The 12,500-nt window shown below is 33.4% G+C and overlaps 1 protein-coding gene across 1 annotated transcript in view; it reads right to left on the minus strand.

Moving 5' to 3' along the window:
* Positions 1-12,500, minus strand: part of Pdcd4 (Programmed cell death 4) — a 97,116-nt gene that overhangs the window by 9,506 nt on the left and 75,110 nt on the right. The window contains exon 3 of the mRNA XM_068372341.1: positions 1,177-1,308. Within this exon, the coding sequence (XP_068228442.1) occupies positions 1,177-1,308 (132 nt within the window). The remainder of the gene's footprint in view (positions 1-1,176; positions 1,309-12,500) is intronic.

The raw sequence follows: 12,500 nt of genomic DNA on the forward strand, positions 1-12,500 counted from the left end.
AAGGAATCAATGTTTACACCTAACTCGGCAGAGAAGAACTGGAGAACTTTGGAATAGTGATGGTATCCTGCCGAGTGGTGGCGCTAGTGTACACCGAGCAACCCAACCCCTCGATCGCCCACGAGATTTGAATCGGCTGCCGACCGTCGGAGACGTTAGCTATATATATATCCACCGGCTAAGTCAAAAATTTAAAAACCTCGTTTAGGGTGTGTTTATGTAGGAATAAACAATAAAAGTACAAAGTAAGGATACCATAATAATGTTATCTTGATTTCTTTAAAAAAAAAAAAGAGCAAAAATTTATTGCAAATCTCTGGGAGCTCATAACTCGAAAACATACTTACTCGCACTTATGTACATTTTTCTCATTTATTGTTCGATTTTAGAGAGAAAGATATAATTGAAAAGAGGAATAAAAATGCCACAATTTTGTGTACCAGAATTTTCATTTTCCCTTTTCTCTTTTTTTCATGAATATTTCACGTCTAGATTAAGAAAATCAAGAAATTCATTATAAAATAATAAAAAATAAAAAAATCTGTCAGACAGAATTATTTGAATGATAAAGAAGTTTTAATGGTATGATTTTCAAAACAATTTATGTCATATTAGCGGAGAAAAATGTACCTAAAAATTTTATTAAACATGATTTTTGCTAATATATCAAAAATGTTTTGATCAAATGACTTGAAATATTGATATGATGAAGGTATCATATATGTCTAAAACATAAATAGAAATTGTGTATTTTGAATAATTAGAAAAAAAATTCGTGGCATGGCAGACGGTCCGGTCCCCTTAATATACAACTACTGTACCTCTAAAAAGTAGTATTAACTAAAATACTATGAGAGAAAGCACATTATTATTATGAAAGGAATTTAATGCAGTACAGTGGGTTACCTAGTGTGTTAATCAATTGCAGGTAGGTAATGGTCAGGGAGTTGGTAGGTTATGAGTTGACCCACCTTAGGGTAACGAGCATTCACGGATACTCGCTTTTCATGCCTGTCAGTATAAAGAAAATTCTACATTCCAGACCTTCAAGATCATTTCTATTGCTATCAGTGTGTGCAGCATCTGAAATCCAATAACAATGGTATAAAGTTGCTTCACTTTCATCAAACTACACATTAATCATGAAATGAACAGATAGTCTCAAGAAATACTCACTCTCATGAATCCGGCTCTCATTTGAGTTGGTGTAATAATAATTGCTCTATGGAGGGACTCCAACAGATCACACATCATATTTGCAGTTCGTTCATCCATGTTTTCTATTACCATGACAACAGCTTCATATACCTGCAATTAAGTTTAAACAATCTGAGTTTTTCTTATATGAAAAAAAAAAAGCTTGACAAGATCAATATATTCATTTACTTTCCTTTCATTATCTACTGTAAATACATGCACAAAAAAATTTTTTGATGGAAATTGGAATATCTTTGCTTTTACCTACATGACCATTAGTCTCATTCATCTCTCCTTCATAGACCACTATATTCACTATCATGAGAATCATTGCATCTCAAATCATTAGTTTACCAGAAATGTTCTTTTATAGCTTCCACCTTTTCCCTGAATCTCAAATATTGGTGACTAAATCATCATCATCTCCTCCCATGCCTATTGATGCAAAGGGCCTCTGTTAGGTTTTGCTTGTCTTCTCTATCAATTTTTCTCCATTCACCACCACCACCTTCATGCTTCAAAGTCCTCAGCAATGTAGGACAGGGTCTTCCAACTCTTCTAGTGCCTTGTGGAGCCCTGTTGAATGTGAACTATTCTCTCTTTGGGAATGCAAAGAGCATGCCCCTCAACAAGATCTCATCCACATGTGGCATTCTCCCAAAATTCTTCTGAGGGCTTTGATCTCAAATCTACAATATCTGTTGGATATTGTTTCATTGTTATACCATGATTCATATCCTTACAGTAACACCGATCTGACTAAACTGATATAGAGCCTGATTTTTATATGCAATTTTAAGCAATTTGATTTTGAAATTTTACATAACCTAGGCATTGTCTGATTTGCTTTTTTCAATCTTTCATTAAACTACAATTCTAAAGATCCTATATTAAGAGATAGTTCCTAAATACTTAAATGACTCCACTGTATTCATTTTTCCTCCTAATGATATTTCATCTTCCATTGCACAGCAATTCATAATCCAAAAAATAAGGGCATTGCTGGTTACCTGTATGGATATAGATTTCAGTAATTTAAATTAGGAAAAATGAATTATTGAACATAAAGGGAGAAAGTATATACATAATAACATGATTACTGCAGCTACTGCTGTTCTTAGAATTACTATGGTTTTTTAAGTTTTTCCTGTTGAGAATTATCAAGTCAATAGGATTTTGCCCAATGTAAAACCCTGTCTTGGACACTAAGTTTAAAGGCTCACTTTCTATTCAAAAATGTATCTACAAATACCTAAAACTTCATTCAATCAGGAATATATTCTGACCCATCTTTCTTTGTTAGAAACAACTACTCTATGAGATTGCTTTTACAATTTCATTCATCACTTATCTGTATTTAACTACTTTTTTATATCAGCAACATCAGTTACCAACTTCTGAATTATTACAGGTATAATTAATTAAACCAGGGTGATTGTGGCACAGAAGTGTATACAGCTGTTCTCTTTACAAAATGATAGTATGATTACTAGAGATGATTTTTAGCTTGGGTACACATTCCTAAGAGGAGATTTTTCCAAAATGGCTGCTCTCGATGGCCACAAATTGATCACTAGCATAAAACTGTCATCACAAGAATGGATGCTTCTAAATGAACAATATATTAGACTAAATGTGTTCAAAACATGTTTTTTACACAACACTGGAGCTACTTGTATCATGATTTGATTGCAGTTTTCATACTGTGAATTAATCAAAAGATAAATGCACAAAGTTTTATCTTTAAAGATTAGATACTAATATAATACGAAACTGTTTGAAGAGATCATGGGAGTGAGTTTGACTTACACTAGCTGCCCAAAATGGAAAGATAACGAAAACATAAAAAAAATGTGCATTTTATGTGAAATAAACAATATTACACACAAAACTTCCAGTAAAGAAAATGGTAGAACAAAACTAGTTGAAGCTTAAAAGGTGTGTGATGCCAATCTGCTTGAAATATTAGAACCAAAAGTAGTACAGGTACTTCATCACTTACTGTTACAGGAGATATTACTTAAAGGCACTTAAAACAATTAAAAAACTGCTGTTAAAGAACAGTTTACCTAAAGAGGCAGATGACACACCATTTGAAAAGAAGACACTCGACTAGGCAGGAACGTGAGTGTGAATGGTGCATCATATGTGGTAAGAGTACACAAGGTGATTTAAGCCTATTAGGGATTTGTGATAAGGAAAGAGCTGAAAATTTTCTGTTGGCAACAATACTTTCAGGATGTAGTTTTTCAAGGACAAGTATTTGTGATGATGTAATGAGCAAATTTGCAGCCATGAGTAATCATTTAATTAAATACTCTAAAAAAATTAAAACTAGATACTGTACTTATTAGATACTAACATCCAAATTGCTTTTCACAAATTACTAGATAACTTGAACTTTTGTCAAAATGGTTATTGTGTCTCAGCTTTTTGTTTATGCAATTTGAATCTGAACTTGAGGGCACTATCATAATTAAGTAAAAACTTCTGATAAACCATTTTAGAGAGGTTATGTCATTTATTTACCAAAGAGCACACTCAAAATCTTAGTTTTAATTTTCTACTTAGTGTAAAGCAAACTTTAAAAATCTGGACATCAAATCCATTAAGCAGTGGTAACAGAGCAATTAGCAATTAACTAAACTACTGATTTTCAACTTAAAGATAAATATTATGATGAACATGATCTTGAAAGTGTTCTCTCATACTTCAACAATAATGACAAAATTCTGGGATACCTTCAAGTCGCCAATGTCATCATTACCAATGTGACAAGAAAGTACTAAAACAAAGTGACATTTTTTCAGGTACTGCAATATATTACATTTTTCATAGTGACCTGAAGAAAACTGTCATTTGTACACCATAGGCAATACATGAAGCATGCAGATCAAGAACTTTAATTACATTGAACCATAATAGGTTGTGCATCAACTAAGACAGTCTACAAAGAGTGAACCATTGTTTGGCAGCAAGAGCAATTGCACTATCAGAAAATATGAGTACCAATAGCAACTTTGTGCATCCACAGATAATTTTAACCACGGGGATGATACAAGTCCAGCATTAAATACTAGAAAAATTGAAAATTGGTAATTGGAATGTTGAATTCAACCATGGATCAGATTGGGAAGTTATAGCAAGTGGAAAATGAATTTATTTAATATAGTTTGGATATCTTGGCCTTAAGCAAAACATGTTGTAAAGGGATTGGTAAGGAACTCTTAGACCAAGGCACTATATGTATCTATTCAGGAAGAACACATGGAGTTGGAAGAGAGGGGTAGGGGAAAAGGGAAAGGCATTAAGGGGGCCGGCCAGAATGCCGATATATAGGGGTATAGGAAGAAAAACACAATATCCTGAAAAAAAATCACTGAGCTTCGTATGGCAATGGAGAATGCGTATACAAAATATTTTGTCAAAATTCCTCTAACGTTCAAAATTACAGGGTAATTAGTAAAAGTAACCCAATAAACCATAAACATTGTTCCATACAAGAAAATACTGTATTTATCGTAAATTTTCATAATTATTAAATTTTAATGTAAAAGAAATTGTGAACAATGGCATCTGTATAACTTTCAAGAATACCCTTCAATCCTGCCACAAACCTGAGAGAGAGTACATGTCTGAGTTTGACCTCTGACATTTACTCATTTTAAAGTTTGTTTTTCTCATTTTCAAAAAGAATTTTATCATTTCAAAAGAAAGACAATTTCAACATCTTACTAACATAAAGAAAAAATTCACTCTATTGAGAGTTCGTAAGAGGGTAATATCAGTAGTGAGCACGCGCGCGCACACACGGAGAGAGAGGGAGAGGGAGAGGGAGAGAGGGAGAGAGGGAGAGAGAGAGAGAGACTTACCTTATTGCTTTATTTTATGTTTGGGTTCCCCCCAGGTCCCTCAGTGTGAGGCACCTCGTATATCCACCAGAGAGTTGCTAATGCATCTTCCAGTGTATTTTGCATCTTCCAGTCTTGGATAGTCTGGGGTGCATCTTAGGTATTTATCGAGCTTTTTCTTAAACACATCTACGCTCACTCCTGATATGTTTCTTAGATGAGCTGGCAGCGCAATAAATAGTCGCTGCATTATCAATGCTGGTGCGCCTTCCTTAAATTCCTGGTATAGTTTTTGGCACTATTAATCTACCTCGGCTTGCTCTTTCTGATATTTTTAGCTCCATGATATTTTCAGTAATTCCTTCCATTTGCTTCCATGCTTGTATTATCATGTAGTGTTCCCTTCTCCTTTCTAGACTGTATAGTTTTAAAAATTGCAGTCTTTCCCAATAGTCAAGGTCCATAACTACTTCTATTCTAGCAGTATAGGACCTTTACACACACTATTTGTGCAATATCCTTTTGGTAATGTGGGTACCATATCACATTGCAGTACTCGAGTGTACTATGTACATAAGTTTTGTAAAGCATAACCTTGTGTTCAGCTTTTCTTGTTTAAAAGTGTCTGAATAACATTCCCATTTTTGCTTTACATTTAGCCAACAGTGTTGCTATTTGGTCGTTGCATAACATATTCCTATTTAACATTACACCAAGGTCTTTAATTGCTTCCTTGTTCGTGACTGTCTCGTTATTAGGTCCCTTGTATGCATATACCATTCCTTCTCTGTTTCCATAATTTATAGATTCAAATTTATTGGAGTTAAATACCATCCTATTTATCTCTGCCCATTCATATATTTTGATTAGATCTCTTTGTAGTGAGTTCCTATCTTCATCACAAGTAATTTCTCTACTTATTCTTGTGTCATCGGCGAAACTTCTCACTACAGGGTTTTTAACATCACAGTCTACGTCTGAGATCATAATGACAAACAGCAGTACAGCTAATACCGTACCCTGTGGCACGCCAGATATTACCTGATCTTCATCTGATTTCTCGTCATTTGCAACCATTATCTGTTTTCTGTTTTGCAGGGATTTTCTTTACCCATTTTCCTATCTTTCCCACAATATTATGCTTTCTCATTTTTTTTTCTCTAATATATTAGGACTACCTTGTCAAAGGCTTTTGCAAAATCTAGATAGATCACATCTGTGTCTTTTTCATTTATCATATTTTTGTATATGTTTTCAGTGTGCTATCAGTTGGGTTTGTGTACTTTTTCTGGGCACAAGACCGTGTTGACCTATATTAAAAAAATTATTTTTAACCAAATGATTCATTATTTTCTTTATTACCCTCATACACTTTCATAATATGTGATGTTAGACTAACAGGACTATAATTGCTTGCCTCTAGTCTTGATCCATTTTTGAAAATGGGGGTTACATAAGCTAATTTATGTTTAACATATATCTCGCTCATATCTAAACTTTGTCTTAGCAGTATTGCAAGCGGCTTTGCGATAGTGTGCAGTTTTTTTTAACAAAATCGCTGGAACTCCATCTGGCAATATCTGCTTTATTAATATCTATATCCGTTAGATATTCAACATTTTTTTCCCTCATTTCTGTTTCATTGTTCTCATTCGCAATTCTTGGCGTGAACTCTTATATTTTTCTGCTAATATGTTGCATATTTCCTTTCTTTTATTTGTTAACCGTCCTTCAATTCTTAGATGGCCTATTTCTAATCTCCCTTAATTCATCTTTTTTGCGTAGGAGTAAAGTACTTTGGGTTTTTTTTATATTTTGAAGTGTCCTTTCTTCTAAGTCCCTTTTTTCATTTTCTTTCGATTGTATAATCTTTTGTTCTGTATTTTCTATCTTACTTTTTATTTCCATCATTTTCCATACATTTCTTTCTTTTGCAAGATTTTTCTTCCACTTTCTAATTTTCTGGAATAAGATCCTTCTGTCTCTTGGTATGCATGTTTGTTGTTTATTGTTTTTTTTTTCGGTACATATTTTTAAAAAATTTTCTCCTGTATTTTGTACAGTATGTCTATATTTACCTGTATATTATCACTTACGAATACAATTTTCCATTCTTTGTTCAGTTCATGTATTTCTGACCATTTTATATTCTTAATATAAAAATTATATTTTCCATATCCTTCCCAACATTTTGTGCTTTGATTATCTCTGCAATAACTTGCTTTGGAATGGACCATTAATTCTATAACATTGTGGTCTGAAATTCCCATGTTATACACTATTATGGAATGGACCATTAATTCTATAACATTGTGGTCTGAAATTCCCATGTTATACACTATTATTTCTTTAACATAATTCACCTCATTCACAAATACTAAATCTAGGACATTTACCCTTTCTTGTTGGAATGTGGTTTATTTGTTTCATATTATGTTCTAATAGCATATCTTGAAGCTTTTCAAATTGCCTCTTATCTTCTGCGCTACTATTACACTTTTTTATGTATATATACAACCAATTTCTTCTATCCGTTCTTTCCAATACACGAAAGGAAGTTAAAATCTCCGGATAGGAATATATTCCAGTCTTTATGGTTTCTACATATATCATCTATTTTTTTCTATTATTAGGTCAAACTCCTTAGTATTTGGGGGTCTGTAAACTACAATAATCACTAATTTTTCAAATTAAAATTCTACCGCAATCAATTCACATTCTGTTGCTGTCTTTTTCAGAGACTTTTCCTTGATTTATCTCTCTTCCATATATTGCGGTTCCCCCTTGATTCCTATTTGTTCTGTCTGATCTATATGTTTGGAAACTCTCTATGTGGTCATCACTGCCAGTCTCTTGGGAATACCATGTTTCACTTATATTAAATATATCTATTTTTTCAATTTGGGTTAGTTCTTCTAAGAACTCTATTTTCCTTTTACAGTTACTCGTGACTAAACCCCTGCATTCATCAATATTAATGGTTTGTGTTTCATCCCCATTATTTAATATTGGTAATATGGATTTCCCCATGCTTCATTCCTGTTCTAATATGTTCTTTTCTTCATTTCCAGGAATTCTGCCATTAAAATATCCAACTTTTCTATTATATTTGCTCTTTTGCCTTCATATTTATTTGTGTTTATACCTGCAATATCCCCATATTTTCACCAACCCCTGGCATTATAGATGCATTCTTTGTAGTTGGGCTCTAATTGTGCATATTTGGGTTGAAAGGCATCATATCTTGGGGCCTTTTGTGCATCGCGCGGTATATACTCGGCTTGTTTTTTTGTTTAATTTTTGCTTTCAGTTTTCTTTTCTGTTTGCTGAGTTTTCTTACTTTTAGTCATGGTTGCAGGATGCATATCTGACATTTTTTGTTGAATTTGCATCCTTTTCCTTCTTTTAGGTTTTTGCATATTTTTGGATGAAGATCTCTGGATTAGTCTCCATATCCGTCTAAATACGCACATTTACCATATATTTCATAATTATGGCATATCTTTGGATGCTTGTAGTAGCATTTTTCGCCAAATCTGCAATTCCCTCTTTTCAGCAAATTGCAGACTTTATCTTTTCTTTTTTTCTTGTTCTTGCTCTTTCCTTAAAGTATGTAGGTCTGGTTAAAGTCTCTTGGGTCTATTATTTGTTTCCCTCTGATAATTTATTTCTTCGTAAGAATGCTGTTGGATGGCATCATAAGTTATATCAATGATTTCCTCTGCATCCTTACACATATCCAGTTAATTTTTCTCTTCTTCTTCATCATCATCTTTATCTTTTAACTATTTGCAGATTCACTCTCGACTCAATTATATTTTCTATCCAGACTAAGCATGCTGAGCAGAATAACCTTGCCTCTATTTTTTATTTTTTTTTTTTTTTGTATTTCAGCACATGTAGGGTGTGTTGGAACATGACAGGCATCGCATTTTCTGATCAGTTGTTGAGGATTAATAATGGAATACCATAACTTACATGTATTGCACAATTTGGCATTCTTTTTCCTAATGCATCAATCAGCATATTCACCATATTGGACTTCTTATTGTTCTTTAATGAAATGTGTTGATTGATGTAAACTTTATAAGTTTCTTTATCACTTGGATCTTCTTTGGAATTTCTTCTATTATTTTGCTGATGTTTTCTGCAGATTTGCTCCAGTTTGTTGGATCATACTGTTTCAATATGTCTGTGAATATTTTTCCGTCACACTGGTTGGAGTTAATAGCGACCTCTGTTATCAGATGGTAGAGTTCTTGTTTCGCCAACTCATGGAATTTACTTTTGCTGATTGCAGCAATGTCCCTCCAAGGTTTGCCTGTATTACAGAGCACCATCTTGATCAGATTTTTAGTAATTCACAAGATAACTATCCTATGCCGACCTTTTATCCCACTTTTCTGACCTCAAACTAATCTCAGACTATTCAAGAAAACATGTAGCTATATTGCACTCGATAGCCTTTTGTTATCCGCGTTAAATCAGGATATCTATCGGGTCACACAAGTGTACTCACTCACTAGCATACACAGAGAGAGAGAGAGAGAGAGAGAGAGAGAGAGAGAGAGACTTGCCTAACACAAGCAAAAGAAGCAAGATATGGAGCAAAGGGATCTTCATTTATGAGTAAATTATGATAAATAACTTCGCTTTTGTCAATGTCCAAAGAGGAACATAAAATTCATAATAATCAAGATTTATTAATATTGTCTTTGTAAAAATACTAAGAAAAACTTTGAACGCCCTCTGACATTCACTCATTTTTAAGTTAGTTTTTCTCGTTTTCAGCATTCATTTCAAAGAGGGAAGGACAATATCAACTTGCTAACATAAGGAAGAAGAAAATTCACTCTATTAAGAGTTCAGAAGAGGGTAATATCGGTTGGAGAGAGAGAGAGAGAGAGAGAGAGAGAGAGAGAGAGAGAGAGAGAGAGAGAGAGAGAGAGACCACCTTACCTCACAGGAACCTAAAGCAGCAAGATATTGAGCAAAGGGATCTTCATTTATGATTAAATTATGATAAATAACTTTCTTTTATTAATACCCAAAAGAACATAAAATTCTTAATAATCATGACTTATTAATATTATCTTTGTAAAAATGCAAAGAAAAACTTTGAATGCCCATATCTCAGGACTATATTCATAAACTTTCAAATTCAATAGCCTCCCTTAGTTTTAAAGTCATAGCATTGAAAATTGGTATGTACCTTAGAAATACATTATAAAATAATGAAATGAATTCCTTTTTTCCATTTTTTTTTCTATAATTTTTCCCTGATTTTTAGGGTTTATTTTTTACCATAATGAAAAATTTCATATCTGGCAAAAAAAATTTCTTTAAAACAAACTCTTTATATTATTGGAAGTCTATATAGGGTAGTAATCGCAGGTCTTAGTAATAATTATAAAGGGATGAGATAGAATATGAAAACACTAATTTTCAGGATATATCGCCCTGGCGTTGCAAAACCAAAGGTCAAGGGCAAAAATCCTATACAGTTTGGAGATTACCTTAGTCCCCTTCTCAAGTGGTATGAATGTCAAAGTCCAGTCATTAAAAATCGACATTAGCCAGCCGGCCCCCTTAACAGAGTGGAGAGCTGTTAATAGTACATTGTTACTTGCAAAGTTTAAATCAAAGTAGTGCAATGAATGTTGTAGTTTGCAATGCACCAACAAATTATTCCCCTGAAGAAAGTAAAGACTAATACTATGAAGAACTGAAGAGTGTACTAGATGAGATGCAAGAGAGAGATGAAAATTGTGCTAAAGTTGGAAGGAATAATCAAGGAATAGAGAAAGTGATGGATGTTGAGGGTCTTGGCAAAGTTACAAATGAAAAGGGAGCAAATTTTAAAAATTTTTGTTGAACAAAATCTTATTGGAGGTACTCTTTTCCAGCATAAGAACATCCACACACATACATACATTTCACCATGTGGTAAGCACAAAAATCAAATGCGTATATCACATGGCCATTAATAAAAAAAAGGAGGACGACAACTGAGATATGTAAGAAACTATAGAGGTTCAGATATTGGTAATGATCACCAGCTCCTCATTGCCACAGTACAATTAAAACTGAAAGTACCCAACAAAATATGTACATAAAATGCCTAGGTTTGATACAACTGATCTTCTAGAAGCACAGAGAAACCTTTGCAACTGAATTTAGGAATCAATTTGCAGTCAGATTTTAAGAGACATAGAGCAGACAACTAACAAAGAACGGTGTGATATTAAGAACATTTATCGGTCAGTTGGTAGTGAAGTTTTGGGACATGCAGTGTCAAGGAGAAAGCCAAGTATATCAAATGATACTTGAGATACTACTGATAGTGAGTTTAAAAGAAAAGCCAAAACTGAAAGGAGAGAATATTATTACTGAAAAACAGTTGAAACTGACAAAGCTAAGAATTCAGGGACTGGCTATGGGGTAAGAATTACTCATACAATTATTAAAGAAATCTCTACGGGGGCAAAGAAAAAGCCTATACCCACCAAAAAGAGATGGATCCGTTATAACAACAGGAGATGAATAAAGGCAATGTAGGTGGAACAATTTAGTTAGGTCATGAATAGAAGATATGAAGGGAATAATTTGTCTGAGAGAACATCGTTAAGAGAGTTATTGGGTCCTTTTACTGGCCAGACAGTACTACATTAGATCCCTCTTTCTGGTTACAACTTTTTGTCTTTGCCTACACATACATGAATAGTCTAGCCTACTATTCTTTCCACATTCTCCTACCAACACTGAGATTATTATTATTATTATTATTATTATTATCATCATCATCAATATAATTATTATTATTATTATTATTATCATCATCATCAATATAATTATTATTATTATTATTATCATCATTATTATTATTAGTACTTGCTAAGCTACAACCCTAGTTGGAAAAGCAGGATGCTACAAGCCCAAAGGCTCCAACAGGGAAAATTGCCCAGTGAGGAGAGGGAAAGAGGAAAACAAAATATTTTAAGAAGAGTAACATTAAAATAAATATCTCCTATATAAGCTATAAAAACTTTAACAAAACAAGAGGAAGAGAAATATGATTGAATAGTGTGCTTAAGCAAACCCTCAAGCAAGAGAAATTCTTTGCTTAAGGGATTAATTACTGCAATGTAATTGTTCAGTAGCTACTTTCCTCTTGGTAAGGGTAGAAAAGGCGCTCTATCTATAGTAAGAAGCTCTCCTAGCAAAAACCATCCAAAATCAAACCATTGTTCTCTAGTCATGGGTAGTGCCATAGCCTCTGTCTTGGATTAGTGTTTTCTTGCTTGAGGGTTCACTCGGGCACACTGTTCTATCTTATTTTGCTATCTTCTGTTTATTTTAAGTTTCTATAGTTTATATAAGAAACATCCAATTCAATAAAAACATCCAATTCAATGTTATCACTGTTCTTAGTAATCTTATTTTGATAATTAC

This window comes from Palaemon carinicauda, chromosome 4 (assembly GCF_036898095.1).
Source record: "Palaemon carinicauda isolate YSFRI2023 chromosome 4, ASM3689809v2, whole genome shotgun sequence".
Taxonomy (NCBI): domain Eukaryota; kingdom Metazoa; phylum Arthropoda; class Malacostraca; order Decapoda; family Palaemonidae; genus Palaemon; species Palaemon carinicauda.